Source organism: Lagenorhynchus albirostris, chromosome 19 (genome assembly GCF_949774975.1).
Source record: "Lagenorhynchus albirostris chromosome 19, mLagAlb1.1, whole genome shotgun sequence".
Taxonomy (NCBI): domain Eukaryota; kingdom Metazoa; phylum Chordata; class Mammalia; order Artiodactyla; family Delphinidae; genus Lagenorhynchus; species Lagenorhynchus albirostris.
The window spans coordinates 14,234,758-14,260,259 of NC_083113.1; the positions used below are offsets into that span (position 1 = coordinate 14,234,758).

At 60.8% G+C, this 25,502-nt stretch overlaps 1 protein-coding gene and 1 long non-coding RNA gene across 8 annotated transcripts in view; one reads left to right on the plus strand and one right to left on the minus strand.

Annotated features, from left to right (window-relative positions):
* Positions 1-305: 305 nt before the first annotated feature.
* Positions 306-25,502, minus strand: part of PAK4 (p21 (RAC1) activated kinase 4) — a 52,652-nt gene continuing 27,455 nt past the window's right edge. For 2 of the 7 annotated variants that reach the window (XM_060130513.1, XM_060130509.1), the window contains exons 2-10: positions 11,804-11,877; positions 10,219-10,476; positions 6,938-7,399; positions 6,305-6,745; positions 4,807-4,940; positions 4,455-4,581; positions 3,215-3,340; positions 1,828-1,962; positions 306-1,304 (exon numbers count right to left, since the gene is read on the minus strand). In XM_060130513.1, coding sequence (XP_059986496.1) covers positions 1,149-1,304; positions 1,828-1,962; positions 3,215-3,340; positions 4,455-4,581; positions 4,807-4,940; positions 6,305-6,745; positions 6,938-7,399; positions 10,219-10,422 — 1,785 coding nt within the window. In that variant the 5' untranslated portion in view covers positions 10,423-10,476; positions 11,804-11,877 and the 3' untranslated portion in view covers positions 306-1,148. Of the gene's footprint in view, positions 1,305-1,826; positions 1,963-2,634; positions 2,879-3,214; positions 3,341-4,454; positions 4,582-4,806; positions 4,941-6,304; positions 6,746-6,937; positions 7,400-10,218; positions 10,477-11,803; positions 11,878-17,354; positions 17,529-21,051; positions 21,072-21,146; positions 21,301-25,502 lie in introns of those variants that run through there. The other 5 variants (XM_060130510.1, XM_060130511.1, XM_060130512.1 and 2 more) reach the window with 5 other exon arrangements.
* Positions 21,147-24,262, plus strand: LOC132509455 (uncharacterized). Its single transcript, XR_009537003.1, has 3 exons — positions 21,147-21,262; positions 21,763-21,876; positions 23,809-24,262. It is a non-coding gene; the product is annotated as an uncharacterized LOC132509455 (long non-coding RNA).

A 25,502-nucleotide genomic window follows, 5' to 3' on the forward strand; every position in this document is an offset into this window, starting at 1 on the left:
GCACTCCAGACAACCTTTAAAATAGGTTTCCAGCAAACTGCAGATTTGGCAAACTGGTCATCATGGCACATGGACTGGTAAACTGGCTGCTTCCAGGCCTGGGGGGCATCAATCCAGCCCTGTAACCGGCTGCTTGGACCTGGAACTCCCGCCCACCCACAGACACGGCCCTGGTCCTGAACTGGGCTGGAATCCTGGGGTCAGCCAGGCCTCCCTCCCAACCCTAGAGCCCCTCCCCATCAATTCTCCCCCCAAGACGGCCTGGACGGGGGTGGGGGGGTCTCTATGCACACTGCACACACACAAAACAAGAAACTGGTTTAATTGTAAAACTAAGTTGAGGGAGGGGCGGGCGGGGCTGCGCTGAGGGGGCAGGAACCCGATTCTTCAAGCAGTGGTCCTGTCCCCGGTGCCACCCCGCGGGACAGGGACCATCCGTCCCCAGATGGGGGCTAGAGTGTTATAAAATGACAATATAAATAGACTTCTAGAAAAGAGGAGGCTGTTCCAGGTGCAGTAGTCATGTTCTGCAGAGGCTGGGGGTGGGTGGGAAGCCCTGACCCCTGTCTCCGCATCCAGCCACAGAGAGGGGTGTGGGGCAAAGGGAAAAGGCCACTCTTCAGACATTCATGATCGACCCCCGCAATGGCTCAGGGGGGAGGGGCTGTGGATCAGGCGAGGTCTCAGAGACACGCACTCGCAGGCTGGAGGACAGAGGAGCTGGACCTTCTACATGCACACATGCGTGTACACACACACACGCGTGCGCACGCACACACACACACACACACGCACACACCTCTTTCGTAGTGTTGTCTCCACCCCTGGCGGCCCCCACTGCAGGTTTCCAGTGATGGGAAGGCTGCCCGTCCTTCCTGGAGACAGGACAACACTGGGGCGGGCCTGTCCCAGAGGGTTGGCGGGTCCTGGGAGCCTCGTGTGCTCCCACAAGTCCCTGCGCTTTTTTAAAAGTCCCAAAATCAAAACGGCAGTTCAGTAGTAGGGTCCCGCACACCCCCCAGCAAGGAGGGCAGAGCCATACAGAGTGTCTCCTGGGCTGGGAGGGGCAGGGGCCGGCCCTCCACTGGCCTCTGGCAGGGCAGGGGTGACCCAAGGGGCTCTTTGGTTCAGGGTCAGGGCGCTGGGCCTCATCTGGTGCGGTTCTGGCGCATGAGGGGCACGATGCTGGCGGGCGGGCCCGCTTTGGCCAGGAATGGGTGCTTGAGCAGCTCAGCCGCCGTGGCCCGCTGTGCCGGGTCACGCACCAGCAGGCGGTCCAGGAAGCCCTTCAGGGATGGCGACACCTGTCAGGAGGCGGGCGAGAGGGTCAGGGGGTCTGAGAGCCAGCTCCACTGCTCACTCGCTGTGGGGCCTCAGTCTCGTCCTCTGTCAAATGGGCTGACAACATCTACTGCCTAGGGAGGGGGCAAAGAGGTCCCAGGAGCTTGGCCCCAGGGGCTCATTCCCTCCCCATTTCCAAGGTTCGGCAGGACCCTGGCAGCAGCTGGGCCCTGGAGGCACCCGTTTCTCACCGGGCAATTCCTTCACCACGAAGGCCCCTCTCCTGGACCTGGCTATGCTGTGTGCGTCTAGCCAGGCCAGCCTAAGCACAGCTTCTGGGATGTGGGGTGGTGAGGGCACAGAGTTTACACAGACACTCGAGGCCTGGGGGACACGGGGGTGACCCAGCGCACAGTAAGCGCCACCTCGGGAGGGAGCCATCCATACCCCAGTGCTGCCCGCACCCAGCGCTCTGCTTGGGTTCGGGGCTGGGTGGAGCCCTGTCCCCCCACCCCCACCTGCCTGCCGCCTGTGGGAGGGGCCCACCTTGTGCAGGTTCTTCAGTCGGGGTGGCAGGTTGTCCCGAATCATCTTCATGGCTTTGAGGGGTGGCTCATTGAAGTAGGGGGGCTCCCCATCCACCATCTCGATCACCATCACCCCCAGAGACCAGATGTCCACCTACGGTGGGGACGGGGCAGCAGGGCTGAGCTGTGCAGGCATGGCCAGTGCTCGAGGGACACCCACAGAGGGATGGCCCTGGTTCTGTCTTTGCCTCTTCGCTCCTCGAATCCTTGGGCCCTGAACACCCTCGCTGATACCTAGCCTGCCGGACCCTATGCACTCCTCACCCAGGGAGCCCTCTGAAGGGTTCTGCCCACGCAGCATCTATCCCCTTCTTTTTTGCTAACCCCCCTCCTTCCCCTGGGTTCCTCTGGAGAACTCCCTCTCCCCTACTTCAGTCCATGGAGCATGACCAGGTAGCCTAATCGGCAAGAGTCCGGACACAGTAATTGGTTCAGGAACGGGCACAGGACCCAAGCTGAGCCAGTCACAGTCAACCCTGAGACTTCAACCAAAATATTCAGGAAAACAGTAGGGCTCATGTGATGTGTTCTGGAGTTGCCAGGGTCATGTCTGTGCTGACCAGGGGAGCACCTGCCTGAGTGAAGACTACAGGGGGGAAATTCTAGGGACCCACAGCTTTCCATTTTGCTAAATCCGTTTGAGATAGTTTTGTCACTCACAGGCAGTCCTGATTGAGATGGTCCCTCAGAATCTCCTCCCAGCCTCCCCTCCCAGTGTGATCCCACTCCTGCCTGAGGTTCCCCTAAGATATGCTTCCAAGGGCACCTTGGCCAGGCCCTGGGTCAAGCCTTGTTGACTGGAGGAATCCTCAGGGCCACAGGCCACAGCTCAAAGACCAGGCAGGTAACGGCAGGGAGTGAAGCAGGTCAGTGCAGGCAATAGAGCTGGGTGGGAACTACGGCCAAGACGAAGGCGCCCCTGCACTTGCTAACGTGGAGCAGCCCCTCAGCGCCTGCTGACTGTTGCTGTGTGGGAATTTGGCCTCCACATGGCCAGAGCTCTTGGTTTTCTGACAGAGGATAAAATGCAGACTTTCACGTGAGAGCTCTTTTTAAAATGCTCGCAAGAGCATCTTCAGAGCACGTCAGCCAGTTTGTGGCCTCTGCCCCAGGCTGACAGGCAGGGCCAGGGCCAGGGCCACTTCTGCTCAGCATTCTGTTCCCAGCTAAGCACTGGCCTGGCTCCAAACTAGAGCCCAGTCAGCAATGAGTGCACGCAGCCATGCCTACTTCTCCCCCAGACTGTCCCCAGGGACTGAGCCCCCTCACCCCCAGCACTCTGGCTGTTCCGGACTGTCACAGCGTAAACCAGTGCCGAGCGGCACGGCCGGCCACCTCTGGCTCACCTCTGGCCCGTAGGGGAGGCGGGAGATGAGCTCTGGGGCCATCCAGTAGGGCGTGCCGACCAGGGACTTCCTCCGGGGCACCTCCTTGCTCACCTGGGCACAGAACCCAAAGTCCGACAGCTTCACCTGCAGCAGGACGTAGGCAGTAGGGTCAGAGGTGCTGGTGGGGCAGGGTGAGCAGAGGCATCTACCTAATTGATTCCTTGGCCTCGGACGCGCTGGGTCTCCACGATGCTGCCCAGAGGTCAGAGCCTCTGGGGAGCTCTGCTGTCTCCTGGCTGGGGCCCTCAGCCGTGTCACCTGCCCAAGATCGCACCATCTGCCTCCGTGACAGGGTCTGCGCTGGGGCTCTCGGGGGAAGTGGCCCGAGTCCCAGGGGTACCAAAGGCTGGGCGGGGACTCAGACTGGGGCTGGCTCCCAATGCTGTGCCCTGGGCCCCTGCTTCCCGGCAGAAAGCACACCTTCAGCTGGCAGGTGTCCAAGGGGGGTACAAGGGGACACAGCCTGCCTCTGCAACAGCTACGTCCCCAGACCAAGGATTTATACCTTTGCTGGAACTGTGGGCCCTATCTGGACTCTCGAGGATGTCTGTGGACCCTCCCACCCCCAGAGAGCATGCTGACACATGTCCCCCAGACACATCTGCAGACACCTTTAGGTGTTCGTGGACCCCAGCTGAGACTCCCGGTGACACTGAGCCTTCCCCCCACCCCCCGCCTCTGCTGACTGGCGTAACGTTCCTGGGGGAGGGCGGGCAAATCACCAACAAGAATTTGGTGAAAGTCAAGGGCCCCCTCCCACTGAAAATCATGTTCACTCTTGGAATATAAATGCAGGTTCTGGTCACTGTGGACCACCCATGGACCTCAGACTCAGAACTTCAGTCCAGAAGATGGGAGACGGGACTGGAGTCCACAGCCCATGCCTGGATGCCAGGCTAGGAGCAGGTTCTCACATGGCCGAGAGGCTGGCCACCCAAATGGAGTCTCCCCTCTCTGGGCCCAGGGCTAGCCTACAGTTCCCAACGGCCCGTGCTGACGGCAGAGCCCCGCCAGCCTGAGCCCCTGACCGCAGGGGCAGAGGCCGCACTCACGTGGACCCCTGACTCTGGACTGCTGCCCAAGGAACGAAGGAACTTACTGCTCCTCACGTGACTGCACTCGGGGGTCAGAGCACACCCTACCAGCAGAGGGAGAGCTGGGCAGAGGCGGGGGAAGGCCAAGCCACCCCGTTCCTCACCCTGCCATCGTGGGTCAGCAAGATGGAGTCGCTCTTGATGTCCCGGTGGATGACCCCCTGGGCGTGGAGCACGGACAAGGCCTGCAGCACGGCCAGGCACACGGCGGCGATCTGCTCCTCGTTCATCCTGCGGGGGTGGGTGGGTGAATGACGGGGACAGACAGGGCCCCGCCCTGGGGTTTAAGGGGGACACAACACTACCCTGGGCTTTGAGGGGGACATGGCCCCACCCCAAGGGGTCTGGAGGGGGCCAGTCCTATCGTGGGAGAGGTCTGAGGGGGCCCAGGTCCACCCTGGGGAGCCGGGGGAGACAGCAGGCTGGCTGTCACAGGGCCCAGCTGTCCAGCAGTACCTGGTGTGGGTGACGATGTCGGTGAGGGCGCCTCCCTCCAGGAACTCCATCACCACCCAGAGCTCGTCCCCGACCAGGTAGCTGTTGTACATCTCCACCACGTTCTCATGCTGGTAGTCCCTCATGATCACCACCTGGGCATGGGAGGCCGGGTTGGCGCAGCGGAGGGAGGATGGCCAGCCCCTGCCACCGGAGCCCTCCCCCCTCCCTCTCAGCCTGGGTGTGGACCCTGCCACACTGCGGGTCTGCTTCCCCCCGTCACTCCTGCTCATCGGGGTCCCCCTGGGCTGTCCTCCCACGGCCAAAGTCAAGAGACCTCAAAGGCAGCGTGGGCCTGACGTCTGCACTCTATTCCAGGGGTGCTCCCGCCCCGCACACACCCCACACTTCTGACGCTGGTCTCTGACCAGCCCTGAGCTGGGCTGCGAGTGGCTCTGATGGCCAGGCTGGTGTCGGGAGAGGGAGCTGGAACGAGGGCGTCTAAGCACAGGGCTGAGACCAGAAGGCCAAGCAGGTACTAGGCAGGTCAGATAAAAGGCAGTGGGGGGTGGGGGGGTGGGGGAAGAGATTTCAGGGGCAGGAAGGCCTAGCAAGGCAAAGCCTCACGGAGCTGGGGGAACACGATGCTCACAGGGGCCACATTACACGGGGCAAAGCTGAGGAGTGTGGAGAGGTCAGGAGGCAAGAGCTAGAGTCGGACGACCCTGGACCTGACGTCCTCCTGGGATTCCTGCATCAGAGGCCGGGGGCTGCTCCCAACACAGATTCCTCTCGGGAAGGAGCCAGGGGTCTGCCTTTGCAACATGCTCACTGGTAGTGAGCCCCCCAAGGGCCAAAGCCTGAGGTCAGACAGAAGCGAGGCCTAGATGGGGGCGGATCTCAGATGCGCGGCCAAGAGGCCAGGCCTTTGCCCTGTGGGCACCAGGGGGCGCTGCAAGGGGCAGTAAAGGGGTGTGTGGCAGCCCTTTGGCTGTGGTGTGCGGAATGCCCAGGGGGCAGGGCCGAGCAGCAAATGGGCTACGTGGGGACAGGAACGGGGATGGGGGAAGGAGTGACAGGCTCAGGACTGACAAGCCGGGGTGGGGGCCAGGGAGGTCCAGAGCTCCGGCCTGCGGACAGGAGTGGCGGGGCCTCTCTGAGACAGGGAACCAGGAGAGGCAGGTTTGGAGTACACGCTTCGGGGCCAGCATGGGACTTGGTGGGTATGAGGGGCCTGGAAGGCACGCAGAGGGTGGGGCTCAGGGGGATTAAGGGAGCCTGGAGCTGGGGCTCGGGGCCTGGCCAGGAACAGGACAGCCGTGGCCATGGGTATCGTGGGGACAGAGGAGACAGCCTGGGGAGGTGTGACGAGTGAGGACAGGAGCCGGGCCCAGGACCCAGCCCTGGGGAACCCCATCCCCGAAGGCCCTTTCCCCTCCTCACCCCTATGTGCCCTCAAACCACGGGGCGGAGGAGCCCCAGGAGGCGAGGTGAAGGCGGGGGCGGGGCAGCGGCCCACCTCATTGAAGAGCAGCTCGCGCCTCTGCTGCTTGCGCAGGTCCATCTTCTTGACGGCCACCAGCCGGCCCGAGCTGCGCACGGTGGCGATGCACACGATGCCCGTGGAGCCCTCGCCGATCTTGATGAAGTTGTCCAGGTAGGAGCGAGGGTCGCCGGGGTCCACCACCAGTTGCAGGGCAGCCCGGAACTGCTCGTGGGACACTCGCTGGGGTTCCCGCTGTGGCGAGCGGGGTCCGGGGGGTCCGGGGGCGGGGGGCGCAGGGGGGGCGGCGAGGGTGCGGGCTGGAGGGGCCAGCTGGGGCTCGGAGGCGTGGGGGCCCAGCACTCCAGGGCTGGGGGGGCCGTGGGCTCGAGCGGGGGGCCGGGAGGCAGAGGAGGACTGGGGGACGGCCAGGCCCCCCACCGATGGCCCATTGGGGGCCACGTTGTGAGGCTCCCCCTGCAACAGAAAAGAGACGCTGCTGTCAGTGGAGGGGCCAGAGGGACGGGGACCCCGGCTGTGGGACAGACACATGGTGGTCAGGATGCAGATGGACGGTGGGCTGGGCACAGGTTGGAGTCGGTGGGTGGCAACGGGGAAGCTCCGGGCAAGGGGACAGTGGGGCGGTCCTGGGGCAGGGGGAGCAGTTACCTGGGCGCCCCGGGATGGGTGGTCCGTGTCGGCCCGCGGGTACGTGTTAAAGGGCCGGCCAGCTGCCACTTTCGCCCCGCTGGCCAGACCGGCAGGCTGGTGGGGGGTGCCGACGTCAGGCCCAGAGAGGGGCCGCTTGTCCCGGGAGGACTCCTGGGGCCCCCCTGAGCCCTCCCTGGAAGACTTGGGCCTCTTGTCTGGCCCCACCCGCCGCCTGTCTCCACTGCTGCCACCCGCCTCGCTGCGACCGGCGACCCGGCCTTGACCGCCCGCCTTCTCTGGGCCCCCTCTGGCCGTGGTGGCCTGCTCCACGGGCATCCCGTTTTCCTGGCGGGCACGGGCGGGTGGCGGCGGGCTGTCTCTCCGCAGGGAGTTGGAGCGCGTCACCGACATGTTCTCAAACTCGTCGAGCAGCAGCGTGAGGGCCCCATCCTTGGCGCCTTTGCTGCCCCGCACGATGGTCTGGGGTCCGGGGCAATGGCGGGGTGGGGGCCGGGCAAGGAGGAGGGGGACACAGGACGTGTATCCGACACACGAGGACAGGACAACACAACACACACACAGAGACAAGACAGAGACGGAATGAAGAAATGCCATGGGTGATGACAGGGCGGGGCGGCAGGGGGTCGGGCAGGAGCAGGGAGGCCCCTGCTGCCCCTCCCCCAGCACCTAGCCTTGGGTGGCAGGAGGGGAGCGGGAGGAAAGCCTGCCCATCCGACAGGCTGTCGCCCCCCCCCCGTGGGCTGCACCCGTCTTTTTCTTGCTCTCCGGACTGGGGGGCGGTCCCTGCCCTGTGGGGTGCAGGGGAAGAAGGGCAGAGACTATGCCACCCCATAATCAGCCCTGGAGAGCTGCAAATTACAGGATGCTGGGGCCGGGGCCCAGCCTGGCAGTTCCTCCCCTGCAGCCTGCCAGGGCTCTTAACGCCAAACCACGCTCTCTGTTCCTCTGGAGGCTGAGGGTGGGTTAACGGGAGAGTCAGAAAGGTTTGGGCCCGAAGCAGAGGTGCAGGAGTGCCCCAGGAGCAAGGCTGGCAAATGCGAATGCCTGTGTAAAGCCTGTCCTGAACCCACCCTCACCCGCCATGGCCACCACCTGATCCAGGTCACAGCCTCCAGGGTTCCCCCTGCCCCCGACTCAGCTCCAGGCACATGGGCCTCCTAACTGCTCCTAAAACACACCGGACACACTCCAACCTCAGGCACTGGCTGTTTGCACTGCCTGGAACGTCTTCCCCCAAGTTTGCCCTGAGCTCCCCTCCCCAACACACCCCCCTTTCAGGTCTTTGCTGGAGGCTTTCGCTGACCGCCCGTGGTCTGAAACGCCAGCCCCTAACACTCCCTATCCCCCTCCCCTGCTTTCCTGTTCTCTAGAGTACTTAAAACCAGCTGACGTAAAGCATGCGTACAGCTGTCCATGGCCTGCTCCCCCAGTGCAATGATCGTGAGGGAGGCCATGGCTTCCTCCTGTCTGTTTCTGTTCTGGCTGGTATGCAGAAGGTGCTCAATAAGTATTTGCTGAACCCGTGAGTGAGTAAGGCAGGCAGGCTGGGAGGAGGCTGAGGGGAGCAGAGCCCATGCCCCTCAGCCCTGTGCCGTCAATCACTGGCAGGCAGGGACACAGGCTGCCAGACATCCTAAAGCCAGAACCACTTCAAATGTGCAGAAAACACAGATCCCACAAAACCCTCCTACAGGCCGCCGTACCCCTGTGGGGCCAGCCCCTGCCCCCGGCCTCTCCTGGGCTTGGCTGCCAGCCTAGAGGCCTGGCCTTGCCCAGGGGCCCAGCGAAGCAAGGGAGACACCTGGTCAGGCTTTGGTGCTGGAATAAGAGGTCGAGAAGTCCCTGGGGGTTGGGGGAGGGTCTGGGAGGACTAGGGAGTTTCTCGGCCGAGGGCAGCAAACACGAGCGCCCACAGGGGCCCCAGGAGAGTGCCAGCCCGTGTGGCACCTTTGTGTGGCTTAAGGTGCCCCTTCCTCCTGGCAGACACAGTCCCAGGTAGGGCTCGTGGCTGACAGGCCAAGCAGGGGCTAGATTTTAGGAAGCGCCCTAGTGCGGGCATAACGAGCAGACAAGCAGCCACAGGGCCGGGCAGGGGACGGAACTGAGGTGGGCGCGCGGGCCCAGAAGAGCTGGCACCCCGCCTGCGGCGGCAGCTGCCCCTCCAGCGGCCCCAGCCCATCTGTCAGGAGAAGCCAGAAATAGGGATTTGGATGTGAAGCCTCTTGCTTTTTTAGGCAGTGGCAGAGAATTCAAAGTATCCAAAAGCCCCCTGCCTGGGGCACGTGAACGCCTCAGTGGGCTGCCAGCTGGAGACCCTGGGGGAGAGCTTCCGCGCCCCGCTGGCCCGGGGCGGGGCAGGATGAGTCGGCCCTGGGCCTGCCCCCTGGCGCTGAGCCTGCTGACCAGCCGGCCCATCTCCACCCCTCCGAACAACCCGGGTTGCGTTCCCTGGCCCATGGCCCTTCCTGGTTCCCACTGCCCTTCGGATAAAGTCCGTGCTCCGAGGCCGGCTTCGCAGGCTGCGGGGTGCCGCAGCCCCTGCCCCCAGACCAGCCTCACCATAGGCCACGCCCGGCACTGGGATCACGGAGACAGGAAAGGAGTTAAGAACATGGGCCTTGGAAACGGACCTTGATTCAAATCCCAACTCTGCCCATTTGCTCAGATGGCAGGGAAAAAACCCAAACCAAAAACCCCCAATGCTTCACGTGGGCCGTTTCCTCTACTAAAAGCCCTGCCTCTCCACCATTTGCCCCAATGACTCCTCGTCCTCGGCCCTCAGGGCTCAGCTCCGGTGTCACCGACTCCAAGAAGCTGGCCTGGACCCTGGGGCTGGTCAGGAGCCCCCTCTGGGCTCCCCCAGCCCAGCCCTGAGCACTTGGGGCAGTCGCCATGAGGGAACGAGTCTGTCCCTCGTCCTGAGATGAGGGCCCGGTGAAGGCCCAGGACAAGTCTGTGGTGCTGGGGACCGGAGCACAGAGCTCAGGGCGTGAGCCTCCAAGGACAGGAGCACGACTTGGGGCTGGTGTGGGGGACTGTCGGAGGGTCAAGGTCAGTGTAGGGTTCTCAGCAAGGTAAGGGGGGCATCAGCGTTGAGGCCAAGTGAGGGATCAGTGGGTGGAGGGGTGAGTGAAAGGTGAGGACTGGGGCGTGTCTGTGTGGAGCTCAGCAAGGGAGGGGAAGGTGTTGGCCGCAGGGTCAAGTGTGGGGTTGAGGGCTGGGGTCACCCCAAGGGGGTTGGCGTGGGTCAGGAGAGGCGGTGGTGGGCACCAGCATACCTTGGGGGCCCCAGGCTGGATGGAGGTGATGCAGGCAGGGTCGATGAGGGGCTTGGGCCGGCGAGCTGACTCCTCGATCAGGCTCTGCCACTGGCGGGGCAGCCCCGTGAACTTCTGCTCGTGCTGGTCGAAGCCCGTGTGCACGCGGTGCTCGAAGTTAGACGGTGCCGAGATCTCAACCCGCTTCTTCTTCTTCCCAAACATGGCGCCAGGCTCTCAGCGTGGTGAGGGTGCAGAGTTGGGCTCCTGCCGGCAGGCCTGTGGGAGGGGACGGCTCGCCAGAACGTGCTATTCTCCTCGATCCTCCGGCCCCGCCCTGGTCCTATCCATCCTCCTCTCCTCCCTGGTCTCCCCACTCCCCCCCGCCCCCTTCCCAGTCTGTCCCCCACATGCAGCCCAAGGGACCCCGTGAACACCCGAGTCAGGCCCCTTGCTCAGAGCCCTCCTGTGGCTCCACCTCACTCAGGGGAGAAGCTCAGTCTTCCCGTGGCCCGCCCCACACGACCTGCCCCATCACTTCTCTGCTCTCATCTCTCCCTCTCACTCACACTGGCTTCCAAACCTCAGGGACTTGCACTGGCTGTTCCCTCTGTGGGGAATACTCTTCCCCAGTATCCACACACATGGTCCCCTCCCTCCCTTCCTTCACCGTCATTGGTGACTCCTTTCCTGAACACCCCAAGAAAAGGAGTCCCCATTCCCCACTGTCCTTCCATCACATTTCATAGCATGTTTAACTTCTGGAAATTCTGCTGCTCAGTCTTGTGTTTACTAGTTCAGTGTTTAAAACCCCCATCACTAGACTTTCATGCCCCAGGCCAGGTCTCACCTGCCCAGTTTCCTGGCATCCCACTCCCTTGTCTCGGCCACGCCCAGCACACAGTATGTGCTCAGTGACTGGTTCCTGAAGGCCAGCTGACACTATCCCTGCTTTTCCAGCCTGCACTCTGGGCTGGAAGCACCACATACCTTTGGTTACTTGTTCAACAAATGGTTACCAAGCCCCTGTCCTATGCGTGACCCCTAGGCAGCCTTACTGCTATATGCCCACTTTACAGATGAGGAGACTGAGGCTCAGAGGAGGGAAGTTCCTCACCAAGATCAGAGCGGGGAAAGAGCCACTTCATAACAGATACTAACAGACCAAACAGTCCCTGTCTTTAGGGCCTGTGGTCTCCAGTCCTGTACTCAGAACAGCACCGGCACAGAGTAAATGCTCAATGAGAGCTGATTTAAAAACCAAAGGGGCCGAAGAGGACATGTGTGATGGTGGTGTCCCATAGGGGGACCAGAGAAATGATGGGTGGGGAGCCAGATGGCCAGAGTGCAAATCTCTCTCTGTCGCCTACTACGTGTGACCTTGGGCAAGTGACCTAACCTGTCTGTGCGCTGGATCAGCCCCCACAGGGCTGCCGGGAGGATTAATGAGTTAATACGAGCAGAGCTGGGTGCAGGGCTGGGACACGGAGGGAGGGCCCCGTCGGCATTTGCCCTTCTGATGATTAGGATGACTCCTAGCCACGTCTGGGGAAGGGGGCCCAGGTGTTGCCCCCCAACCCACACATGGGCCCTGAGTCCCACAGACCTGGTTTGATGCTGGCTGTGCTAGAAGTGCCCTTGGGCACGAGACGTCTCCTCTTGGGGCTTCGGGTTACTCATCTGTAAAGTGGGAAGAAAACATCATTTGTCCATTATTCGTTCGTTCATTCATTCAGCAACAACTCACTCCTTTGTGTCCAGCCTTGCGCTGGTTGGTGCTAGGGATACTGCGGTGACTGAGACAGCCCCTGACAGCCCAGAGTGGGCGGCGCTGGGGTCACAGAGTGCCAGACCCAGCCTGGAGGGATGGCAGGCTGGGGATAAGGGAGGTTTCCCAGAAGAGGGCCCGTGTGAACGAAGACCCAAAGAACTAGGGGAAATGCACTGGGTGGGGATTTCTGTCTGGTTTATGGCTGGCTCCCCAGAGCCTGGCACAGTGCCCAGCACAGGGTCGGCCCCAAGCTCAGTGAGTCTCGTGACCTAGCAAGGATGCTTGCGTGTGTCTGGGATGCGGCCCCTGCAGCCCCTGGTTCCACTCCCGGCTCCTTTCGCGGAGCAGCTCTGTGAGGTAAGGACGAAGAGGCTGCCATCCCCAGGCCAGAGGCAGGGCCATCAGTGGGCAGTGATCCAGGGGAACCGGTTTGGCAGCAGGAGCCGCCTAGTGGGAGGCGGGTGGGGACCCAGCAGCCAACCTGCCTCAACTGGCCTGGGCCTCCCGGCCAGCAGGTGACCAGAGCCAGGGCTCCCCCAGGGGTCCAGTTTCCCTGCCTGCTCTGGGGTGGAACAGGCCTGGCCAGGGTGAGGGGCCCTCTGCCCCAGCCCGTTCTCTACCCTGCAAGCCAGGAGCCCCTTCAGCAGCGGTCCCGCATTCCAGCCCCCGGAACGCTGCCTATCCCGCCCGCCCAGGCCTCCATTCCTGGCCCACCTGCCAGAGGCCCTGACCTACCCTGTCCTCTCTCCAGGCTTCTCTGCCCTCGACTCTCTCCCAGTTCCAGCTCCTAGCCTCATCCCTACCCGCTGACTTTCCCCCATCTTCCCCACTCCACTCCATCCCTCCAGATGTGTATACCATGTCCCACCACCTCCTCACTGCCTTCCCAGATTTGCCCCCATTTGGCCCTGGGCCCAGCCTCACTCCTCACCTTGGCCTCTCTCACTCTGCCTGCCCATCCTCCGCCCCCCAGCCCAGGATCTGCGGGCCCCAAGTCAGCTCCAAGCCCTCTGCACGAATAGGGTTAGCCACAGGACCCCTCACTAAACCCAGGAGAGGGAGGGGCTCAGGATCCAGACGGGGTGGGCAGGAGGCAGCCTGGAAGACAGGGCAGCCGACCCAGAAGCCCTGCCGTAAACCCCCAAGCCACCTCTGCACCCCGCCCCCAGCCCCGCCCCCAGCTGCCTGTGTGACCCGAAGGGGAAGGGGACAGAGGGGCACACCTCCGGATATTTGCCCGGGGCCAGCCCTTCCCTCTGGGCGCTGCATGGAGGGCAGGACAAACAGAGGAACCAACCGTGTTTATAATGATCAGGCGGGAGCCCCACCCTGGGGCAGCTCCAAGCACTGCCGGCTCCCCCGACCAGAAACCCCCCTTCCCACCAAGTCCCCAAGCTCCTGACTTTATGGGGGCCACGGAAGGGAGAGGAGCTGCTACATATAAAGGGGCCTGTGCCAGCAGCAGAGGAGGCGGGCAAAGAGTAGGTGCTGGGGCTCCCAGCAAGCCCAGAATTTAGGGGTCAGACAGCCCAGGGCCAAGAGCCCAGCTCTGCCTGTGAAGTGTGGGTGAGCTGACCCACCGTGGGAGCTCACTGCATGGCCCTGGGCTAGCAGCTCAGCTGCTCGGTGCCTCAGTCTCCTCTTCTGTTAAAAGAGGACCATGACAGTACCTGCTTCCTGGAGTTCTTATAAGGAGTCACAGAGAACCCAGGCACTGATGGCCTGGCCCCAAGGCCAAGCGCACACAGCAAGGAAGCGCGCGGTAAATGTCGGTCACTATCACAGCAGCAGCCAACACTTAGGGAGCACCTACCGTGCCGGTCCCTCTCCTAAGCACTTGACCCGGAGTCCCTCATTTAATCTGCATGCCCGACCCCAGACAAAGGGGCCGTTTTGGGCTTTGTGTTACAGACAAGGAAGACAAGGCACAGAGAGGGCACCCCACTTGCCCAGGTCACACAGCTTGGGAAGCAGAGTGGACACAAGACTCCAGCCCTGTCTAACACAGAGCCCGGGCCCCGCCAGTTCTCAGAATTACGGCAGGTGGGTCCTTGGAGACTCGTGTGTGCCCGGGTCTGCTTGATGTCCTGTGTCTAATCGCATTCCATCCTCACCGCTAACCTGTGAGACAGACACGCTCATCATCCCCAGTTCACAGGTGGGGAGACTGAGGCTCAGAGAGGGGAAATCCTTTATCCAGGGCACCTAGAATTTGAACCCAGGCAGTCGGGGACCGAAGTCCAGGCTCTTGCCCACCTGTCCTGCGGTGGTGCTTCTGTTTTTGTCATTACCATCATGGTCCTGGCCTCCAACCATTCCTCCCTCCTTCTCCACCCTCTCTATCCACACCCAGACCTTGCTCTTCCTCTCCTGTCCTGACCCCACCTGGGGGTGAGGGTCCCCAGCTCCTCCAACCTGCCCAGGCCCCCAGCGGTAGTGTGGGAGGCAGCACAAAGTGGGGCTCCAACCACCGCCACCCCCCACCCAGGAATAAGGAATTACTCGCCCTTTCCACGGGCCTTTGGCCTGTCGGTCTGCAGCAGAAAAGCTGTCCAAGCACCAGTCCCCACCCCAAATGCGGTTTACTGAGGCTAGCCCCAGTACTCACACCCCTACCACCACCACCAGCACCACCACCATGGGGGGCCCATGACCCTGCGCAGATGCCAATGCTGAGCTCACCGGCTCCCCGGCACTTAGGTGGAGTGGCTATTTCACTCCCATTTTGCAGATGTGGAAACTGAGGCTCACAAAGGTGAAATCTCTCGCTAAGGTCATCAAGCAGAGGTGGGCCTGGAAGACAGTCTGATCCACTACAGAGTCAACATCCTTAAACTCCTCCCCGTGGCCCACGAGGTCCTGAGAGATCTGCCCATCAGCTCTCCTCCCACACGGCCCCTCGCTCACTCTGCCCCAGCCACTCTGGCCTCTTCACTGTTCTTCAAACGTCAGACATGACCCCACCTCAGGGCCTTTGCACTGGCAGCTTACAACCCCACCCCACCCCACCCCGTGCTGGAACTCTCTTCTCAGTGATCTCCATATGGCTCCCTCACTCCTTCCCTCCACCCACGTCTGCACACAAATGTCCCTGTTCCTGTCCTACCACCCTCTATGCCCCTTTCCTTGCTTTACTTTTCCTCACTGCGTTCACCATATACTGTGTGTGTATGTGTTTGCGTGCGTGAGCTTCTTCAGTGTCTGCTTCTTCCACCAGAATGTCAGCTCCACCAGCGCAGGGCCTGTCCTCTGTCTTGCTCCCCACTGTACCCCAATGCCTACAACACCGCGTGGCAGGCACTCAAGGAACACTTGGTGAACGAACACATTCGCCTGTACCCGCTATGCTACACCCCTGCTCAGACACCTCAGACTCTGCCCAGGCAGTACCTGTGAAACTCTGGCAGAGAAACGCCTGGAACTCAGAGGCAGAGGGTGAAGCAGTGACCCCAGCGACACGGCCCAAAGGAGGACAGGGTGCAGTCTGCAGCCCCCAGCCGGGGCATAGGTGCCTCCGAAGCCCAGTGCTTGATCCCTCAAATGCAGGCACATTTCCATCCTACTCTAAAATGTTTATTTCAATTAAAAAAAAAGTCTTTTGAATTATTTCACATGTGGGACGGGCAGTTTCCGACCTGTCCTAGCAAAAGCTTCCAATTTCCCAGTCACCCCCACGCTCTCACGTGTTCCACCATCAGACCTTTCATGACACGAAAATGGCACCGCCCTCCCCACCAAGGAAATCAGCGCACGTGGAAGAGCCAGATCTGCTAGTGTGACAACACGGTCAAGGGAGTGTGTGTGCGTGCGCGTGTAGAGGGCTCCTTCCCTCCTGCCCTCCACCTGCTCCAGCAGCCCTGAATAAAGCTGCCCCCCCATCACCCCGGCAGTGGAGGGAGCTGACTCAGCCAGGGCCCCAGGGCGCAGGGGCAGAGCAGAGGATGCGGCAGGGGCCACGGCCACCCCTTCCTAGTCACCAAAATGAAACTAAAGCAGGAAGGGGGCGATGAGGAAGGCCTCACTGGTCCCAGCCTGCGCTCAGCGCTTCCACCGCTGGTTCCCGCCCACCCTTCTGCCGTGATCTCCACCCACCAGCTCCAGAAGCCCCCTCCCTGCCTCAGTTTACCGCCTACCTCCCTGGGCGGTGCTCTGATGATGGAGGGGGAGTCTTAACGTGGCAGCCCATGGCAGGCTCTCGCTGCCCCCCGAAACCCCACACCGTTCCTCCTTCACACCTTTGCTCAGTTCTTGCGGCCCACCTGCGTGTCCCCCACCCCCACCCCCCATTCTCCTCCTGCCCTGAGCCTAGTTCCACCAAGGAACCCTCTGGCACCTTGTCCCCAGACCCTGCCTCACGCTTTGGGACTGACATGTGCTCAAGCCCCTCCTTGGCAAACACCTACTCTACCCACAAATGATCCATCACACTCAGCCCCCCACCCCTCCATCCAATCATCAATGTCTACCGAGGACTGATCTCTGCCAGGCCTGGGGCAGAGGCGCCAGGAGCGTCAGGAATATCCCTGCCCTTGCAGAGCTCACATCCTAGGGGAAAGGAGACAGTCAATAAATGAGATAAATCAGAAAAATAGCTAGTAAGTCAGGTGGTAAGTGCTGAGGAGAAAAATACAGCAGGGATCAGGAGGGTGTGCAGGGTGAGGGGAGGTGGGAATTTTCAGTGAAGTGGTCAGGGAGGGCCTTGCTGAGGAGGTGACGCTTGAGCAGGGACCCGAGTGGAGAGAGGAGAGGGAGCCCTGTGGGTAGCTGGAGGAGCACCCAGGCAGTGGGAACAGCCAGTGCAAATGTCCTGAGGCAGGAACGTGCTTGATGCGGCCGAAGAGCAGAGAGGAGGCCGAGTGGCTGGGGCCGGGTGAGTGAGGTGAGAGAGAAGGGCAGATTGTGTAGGCACTTGTGGGCCGTGGGTAGGACTCTGGCTTTTTAAAAATTTTTTTATGTGGACCATTTTTTTTTTTTTTTGCGGTACACGGGCCTCTCACTATTGGGGCCTCTCCCGTCACGGAGCACAGGCTCTGGACGCGCAGGCTCAGCGGCCATGGCTCAGCGGCCATGGCTCATGGGCCCAGCCGCTCCACGGCATGTGGGACCTTCCTGGACCGGGGCACAAACCTGTGTCCCCTGCATTGGCAGGCGGACTCTCAACCACTGCGCCACCAGAGAAGCCCCATGTGGACCATTTTTAAAGTCTTTATTGAATTTGTTACAATATTCCTTCTGTTTTACGTTTTGGTTTTTTGGCTGTGAGCCATGTGAGATCTTAGCTCCCTGACCAGGGATCGACCAGGGATCAAACCTGCACCCTCTGCATTGGAAGGCAAAGTCTTAACCACTGGATCACCATGGAAATCCCCAGGACTCTGGCTTTTACCTGAGTGAGACGGAGCAACAGGAAGGTTCTGAGCAGGGGAGGGATGTGGCCAGACTCAGGTGTTCACAGGCTCCCGGTGGCTGCGTGTGGGGGCAGGGCAGGAGCAGGGACACCTGGGAGGAGGAGGAGGCGACAGTCCAGCAGGAGAAGAGGGTGGACGGGACCACGTGGAGCCTGTGGAGGCGGAAGGAATAGGCAGGTTCTGGGCACCCTGTAGAGATTGAGACGGCAGGATTGCTGAGGACTGACACCACCTTTTGCAACAGCTGGAGCGTGAGCTCCACGGGCGCAGGGGCTTGGTCTGGTCTTGCCCGTCGCTGCATCCCCCAGAGCCTGGCATCCTGGCATCCAGTCCATTCTCTCCCAGCCCTTAGCATCACCTAACATGTTGTATGGTTATGATTGTGTCTGCTGTCTCCCTGCTAAGTCGGTGGCTCGGTGCAGGCAGGAGCAATGCTCTGGTTGGTTACAGGCTGGATCCCAGGTCTCCCCTCAGTGGCTGCTGGGTGGATGGAGGGGACACACGTGTTTCAGCGCTGACTCTGGCCTATGCCTGCACCAGGCATGCAGACCAGGCCACAGTGAACCCTCCCAGTGGTTCTTGGGTGTGTGGGTGGAGAGTCCTCTTCCCTCCTATTTCCCAAACTAGGAAACTGAGGCCCAGAGAGGAGAAGTCACTGCCCAGGGCTGCCCAGCGCCAGGGCACAAAAGCGTCGACTGACCCACGGAGAAGGCCTGTCACTGCCCCCTTAAGCCTCCCGCTTCCCATCAGCCCTGGCTCCAGCCAAAGCTTCTACTCCAGACAAAGGACCTCAGAGGTTTATGGGACAGGAACATGAACAGAGACAACTCTGCTTCCGATGACCAAAACCAAGATCAGAAAGGCTGCTGTGGTTAGTAGGGAATCTGAAGAAATGTTAAACAAAACTCTGCAGGGCTCCCCACCTGGATGAAACTCCCTACCGTGACTTAGCAAGGCCCTGCCCAGTTGGGCCCTGCCACCAAGGGACCCCATCTCCTCCCTGCACTTCACCCCAGCCACGCTGGCCTCCTCCTTTGCAGTCTTGGACACATCAAGCTTGTTCCAGCCTCAGGGCCTTTGCACCCATTGTTCCCTCTGCCCAGAGCTGCATGGCTCCCCTTTCTTGATCTTCAGGTTTCAGTGCAAAGAAAACCTCCTGTGGGAGGCCTTCCCTGACCCCCTGACAAAATTTGCACCCCTGCTTTATACTTCTCCGTGGCATTTATTATCATCTGGCATTATATACCTTTGTCTGTCTCATTCTTGTCGTACCCCTGGCAGCTAGAGCAGGGCCTGGCACACAGCAGGTACCTGGTAAATATCTGTGCAACGAATGAGTGATGTCATCGCCAAAGCGATGAGGCTGGACCCTGAGGAGGTGCAGGGAAGGGTGGTGGGGCAGAGGGCGGCCAGGAGTCCCCAAGGCCTGTCCACACTGTCCACACTGCCTGGAAGTATGACCTTGATGCCTGTGACGGAACTGAGCCTCTTTAGAGACTGAATCCAGCTATTCAGTGAATAACCTGGTGTGTGTTCCAAACACAAGGAGCGCCCGGCTGTGAGCCCACTTCCCCAGGCCCTCCCCACCACACGGCCTAGGCTGGGAACTGGAGGAAGTGGTGGTACATTTTGGCCAGAAGCAAGAAGAACATCATACAGGGGGTGTGCCGCCAGAGATCCGCGCTCCCCACGATGGGTGAAAGCCCATGAAAAGACACAGATCGAGGGCCACCCGAGCCTTGGGGAGCAGGGCCTGGAGTCGCATGTGGGAAGTGACGAGCAGCCTGCTCTCGTGTTCTGGCCACGTAAGCGCCATCCTCCCCTCAGCAGGCCTCTGCACTGAGTGCCGGACAAGGACTCGGAAGGCAGCCGACGCGTAAGAGCGGACGGCCCAGGCTCGTGCCCGCTCCACCACTGCCAAGCTGTGTGCCCGTGAGCAAGTGACTCTGGGCCTCCGTGTCCTCACCTGCAAACTGGGGGTAACGATGGTCCCTATCTCCTGGGAGTGTTTGGACGAGCGAACCAGATGACCCATGCCAAGCGCTCAGAACAGCGCCTGCCGCCGAGTGGGCCCTCACTGCTACAGCCTAGCTGCTGTTACCATTACTGGCACTGCTGCTGCTGCCGAACGAACAAAGGAAGGAACAAGTAAAGGACAGAGGATGCTGAGCACGGTCTCCCAGAGCGAATGTGCCAGTCTGACTACCTCTGTTTAAGACTGTCCTTCTCCAGGGCTGGGATGGGGGAGCATAATGGGCCCCCATCATGCTCTGATGACCCCTGCCCTCCCAAAGGACAGGGCCTGGGGCCCTCTTAGCCACCCTGTGTCCCCGGCCCTGCCCAGCACAGGGCGAGGCACAGCTCAGAGAGTGGCTGAATGCACAGATGGCGCTTCCTTTACCCCGAGGTGCTCTAAGCCCCCAGGGAGGCCAGGCGGCTCCTGTGGCAGCCCCAGGCTCAGGTGCCCCCTCCCCGCCTGGCCAGGCTCAATAGAGCACAGACACAAAGGGCACTGCTGGTGTCCCTCACCCCCCAGAGGTGCCCAGGGTGGGGATGGATGCCACAACAAACCTGAGAGTGTGGGCGAGCCCCCAGGGACTGGGGAAATCAGATTCGACTTCATTCATTCCTCCCCTGAGGTGGGGCAGGAAGGAGGGAGGGGGCAACAGGTAGAAAAGAGGTTCCAGTGGCCTCCCAGGCCCCTCCAACCTAAGCCCTTCCCCGCCATACACACACACACACACACACACACACACACACACACCCCCAAGACACAGAAGCAAATGAAGTTGCTCCACAGTGCACAGCTGTCCTCAGAGACTGACACAGACATGCAAAACAGACATCCAGCCACACAACCACAGAAACACGAGAACACACACACTGGTTGCATGGAAAAGTCCCCAAGCAGCCCGAGACGGAGCAGCCGCTTGCCCCACACTACCCGGGTACCCTGCTGGCAGCTGTACAGGGGCCTGGGCGCAGGAGGGAACATCCCACCCCGAGCCTCAGCAAGTGGGCCGGAGGCAACTGGGAGGTGTCATGGGAGGAGGTGGGGAAAGCAGTCTTAAGAGGGGCCTGGCTCAGAGGAAGTTCTCAGAACGAAAGGGCCGCAACACTGGGGACCCACGGCTGGGACCCCAAGAAGTCAAGGACCCGGGGCCCCTCCACAAACAACGTAAAGACCCGTTCACCCCTGAGATGGAGGGACTCCAGAGAGACCCAGAGTCACATACAAGGATCCTGGGGGAGCCAAATAACATAATGATACGGACTTCAGCCACCACCTAGAAACACAGCCACATGCTCACACACACATAACCCCACAAATGCTCCGTATGGCTGGACTCACTAGGAAGGCAGGCCCCAGGACCCTCCACACATCCAGGAGCGCTCCTGAGACAGAGTTACACCATGAGACCCTCACACAGACCCAGGCATGCCCACAGCCAGCCCCAGGGTCACCAGTGGCCCAGGGAGGCACAACCCCTTGGAAACACCTCCGTGCAGACCAGACCCCAGGAATGCGCTCCCACAGAGATGCTCAGGGGGACCCGCGCCGAGGTGTGGGCTAAGCCCCAGCAGATAGACGCCTGTCACCGCCCACACGGGCACACACACAGCCACCCCGCCCCTGGCCCCAAGACAGGTGTGGCCCCTGGCGCACGTGCTTACGCTGGCTCAGGTGGCCCTGTGTCCGGACTGCCCTCCCGCACACGCAGGCAGCCCTCCCCCTCCTCCGCTCCTCCCCAAGGCCTGGGCCAGCTCACCTCCACCATCCTCTTCCCTCTGTCCTGGGCCACCCGCAGTGGGGCAGGCCGGCAGACAGAGGCTTCCAGCTGAAAGATCAGGGAGCTGGGATCAAGGGGTTCCCCTGCCCACGGAGGTGAGCTGGCTGGGCTCTGCGCCCTGGCCTCCCTGGCAGCGGCTGGTGACGCGGCCCTGCCCTGGCAGGAGTTGAGCTTGGCTGTGGCTCCAGCCCACGGGAGGGGGAGGGGAAGGGTGGAGGGTGAAGGGAGGGCCGGAGGGAGGCGGGGCTGAGCCTGGAAAGCCTGAGCCATGGGGCCCATAACTGTCCCAGCGGAGGGAGGGCTGGGCCGGGACACAGGAGCAGGGGACCCAACCACAGCCCCTGCTTTGGCAGGGTCAGTCTCCCACCACACACGCACACCCCCATCTCACTCCCTATGCCAGGCCAGGTGCCAGGGGCCAGAAACAGTGGCTCAGCATGGGGCTGAGTGCCCGAGAGTGGCGGGGCAGCCAGGTGTGAAACACTGGCTGGGGCTGTGGTGCAGGACACAGAGATGGGGGATGAGTGGCCTCTTTGACGGGGAGGGTGGCTGGAGATCCGGGGCTTGCTGTGTCCCCCTCTCCCTGCACACCCAGGCTGCGATGCCAGTAAGAGCCCCAGAGGGTGCAACGAAGGGGGCCCCTGCTGCTCTGCCCCACTCACCCATCAGGATGAACCCGAGACTTGCGGCCTCACCAGGGGAGATCACGGTGAACAGCCGCCACCCCCATGCCACGGAAATACCTAGGCGTGAGAGTGGGGCTGGATGGCGGGAATGTGGAGAGGGAAAGGTGGGGACGGCTGGGACTCCTGTGTCGCTATGCTGGCTGTCTTGCCAGGATGTAACTAACCTTTCTGAAAATAAGTGGCCCAACTTTCCAGAGAACTTCCTCTGGGCCAGGTCCTCCTCTCAGCATCGACACACATTAAGTCATTTTAGCTCACCACTGCCCTAAATGGGCAGGTACTTTATCAGGCCCATTTTACAACAGAGGAAACTGAAGCCTGGAGAGGCCGAGTGACTTGCCCAAGTGGGCCGTCTGTCCCAGTGCCTGTGTCCTAGACCAGCCACTCTGAGCAGGAGGCTAGGGGGCCCAGAACCCCTATCGCAGAACAGGAGAAAAGGACGCTCAGAGAAAGGGAATCTAGAAGGGGTCGTGCAGGCCCACCCCACCTCTGCCTCACACCTTCTCCCCGCTTCAGATCTCACTTTCTCTGAGAAGCCTTCCTTGGCCCGGGGCACAGCTCCTGGCACGAAATCTGTTTCTTTCTGTCTCCCCTGTGGGGGGCAGGGGCCGGGGCTGCCCAGTTCATCCCTTTACTGCAGCCCCTCCTGCAGGAAGCCTTCCCTGACACCCCGGGCTCCATCCCCGCGCTGACCCTCAGGCTGTCACCGTCCCTGACCTGTCTCCCCCATTGGTTCACACATTTGCCCCACTCCTGGCACATACCAGGCAAGCCTGTCGGAGGCCCTGGCAATTCAGCAGTGAACAAACCCGACCAAACTGCCTGCCCTGGGGGCGGACAGAAGAGTAGGACTGCCCCCTGACTTGGGTGGGGGTGGGTGGTCGTGTGAGCGGCAGCAATGATCAGATTCAAGCAGGGTCCTGGGCCCTGGGCGGGTACTCGGCTGACGGGCAGCCCAGGGAGAACAGTGAGCGAGCAGGTGGCCCGGGCGGCAGGTGGACAGAGGTGCCTGGGTCCTTCCCACTCCCCTGCTCCGGCACCCTACCACAGCTTCTGCCCCAGACCGACTCCTCCAGGACTTTACCACGGGGACCAGGAGGACTGACTGGCTCCAAGGGCCTGGAAATCCCATCTACCCCCTTCTGTCTACCACCTGCTCACTAAGCCAGGGGCTCCCGGCCAGGCCTGGGGCCACGGCAGGGCAGGTCGGGCCCCTCCCGCTCCCCCCCACGCCCCAGATCCCAGGCCGCCCCCTCCCCCATCAGGGTGGAGCACCTGTCAGGCAGCCACCCAGAGGAGAGCCAAATGGGGCGGGCTCCCCAAACCGGACCGGCTGGTTTGGGCTCTGGTGAAGGAGGCGGTCAGGACTGGGCAGTTCTGACCAGCCAGGGAAACTAGGTCCCAAGGGAAGGGACCGGGGAGGGGGGAGGAAGGAGGGAGCAACCCTCCTCCAGAAGGAAGTCTCACTGGAAACAAGGGATCCTCCTGGGACAGGCCTCAGGGGCAAGGAGAGGTCGGTTCAAGAGCCTCTCACACCAGAACAGATCTTCATTACCAAACTTTATAAACACACCCCAAGCTAGAGACTAAACCAATGAACCCCCATAAAATTCATCGCTGGGATTCTCAACTATTAACATTCTGCCACATTTAGGCTTCATCTATCCCCTCCCTTTCCTTTCCTTCTCTCCGTCTCAGTCTCTGTCCTTTTATAATATGGAACATAGTTCAAAAGCCAATGGCACCAAAGGGAAAACAGGGTCAGGACGATGCCCTCCTGCCCTGCCCCACCCCAGCTCAGCCCTGGAGCCACCTCTACTGGAGTTTCTTTGTTTTCTTTCTGAGAGAGCTTATGCACGTGTGTGTGCACACGCGCGCGCACACAGAGATGCTTACGCACTTTTAAAACAGCCAGAAATGGCAGCGCACCACACGTACGATGCTTTTGCCAACAGCATTCCTCGGCCCCTCTGCGCCGTTGGCACCAGGAGGAATTTGGCAGTATCCAGTTGAGGTGAAGACACACTGGGGACCTGGCAAGTGCTCTCCCACGTCTACACCCAGGGACACACATGAGAAGGTTCACACAGCACAGTCTGAATCGGCGAGGGACTGGAAACGACACAAACGCTCGTCTACAGGAGATGGATGATGAACTGTGATCTACCAGCTCCGTGGAATAGTACACAACAGTGAGAATGAATGACCCACAGCTACGTTGGATGGACATCAAAAACAATATTAAACAGAAGAAGCAAAACAAAGCCCGATACATCCTAGGACTTTGTTCAGAAATAGTTTAAAACCAGACAAAATGAAATATGCTCTTTAGGGAAGCATACAGAGGTAGCAAAACCAAAGAGAAAAGCAAGGCAGCGACTGCCTCAAAAATCAGGGGAGAAGCTGCCTCCGGGGGGCAAGAGGGCTTGGGACGGGCTTCTGGGGGGCTGGAACCATCTGTGTCTTCAAATGGAGGCGGGGGTTACGTGGGTTTTCCCTTTAAAGTAACTGACCATACTATACATTTATGCCTTAGGTAGGCTAATAATTTAAAATTAGGATTTTAAATAAAAAATATATATATGTCTAGTGACCTTTCCATCTCTGCAAAGCACAGCCTTGTTGCTTTAGCAGCTGTGTGGAAGGGCCACGATGTCTTGAGCCAGTCCCCACGGGGCCAGGTCAGTGGTTTCCAGGCATTTGCTCTTACAAACGGTGCAGCAACGATAACCGTGTGCAGATGTCATTTCACAGGTGTGCCAGCATGTCTGGGGGCCAAATGCCTACAAGTGGGATTGCCGGGCAAAGCTCAGCACTGCCAAGTCGCCCGTTCTCAGCCCCTCCCTCGGCCTCATGCCCAGGGTGTTGTCAAACTCTCCCATCTTCCTCAGTCAGACAGGTGAAGTCTGGCCCCTCTCGGCCTAGTTTTCATTTGCGTTTTTGTACTTAGTAATTGTGCATCCTTTCATATTTATAAAAGCACCACAATTCCTTTTCTGCTAAGTGTCTCTTCAAAGCCTTTGCCTCCTGCATGCTGCGCGGCGTGGCCAAAAAAAAAAAAAGTTTTATTTTGGAACTTTCTGGGTCCGTGCTTCCAGTGCATGGGGCGCGGGTCTGATCCCTGGTTGGGGAGATCGCACATGCCACGTGGTATGGCCGGAAAAAAAAAAAAGCCTTTGCCTGTTTTTCTGCAAGGGTCAGGGAGACCTCTGCAAACCCACCCCAGCTATCCCCACGTCTCCAGCCTCATCTCCCCACCACCACCCCCAACCATGGGCTCCTTCCCACATTCATGGAGTTTGTCAAAAGAAATCCAATGTGCATGCACCAAGTCCAGTCCCAGCCGGTGTGACGGTGCAGCATGGCCCCTGCCCGCTGGGGCCTGCAGTCCAGCATCGCCTGATGAAGTGTGAAATTCCAGCGGAGACCGGTGGCTGGAGGGCTGAGAGTGTGGGGGAGCCAGGCTGGAGCAGGGCAGGAGCCAGGCCACCAGGGAGGCGGGGGAGCAGAGGCAGGCGCTGAGGACGGGCTGGTATTTGGGAGATGTAACTCTGGCTGCCTTGTCTGTGGAGGATGGGATCACGGGGGCCTGAGAGGGTGTGCGGACAAGTGATGAGACGGAAGCAGTGTTCCAGGAGACTGATGAAAG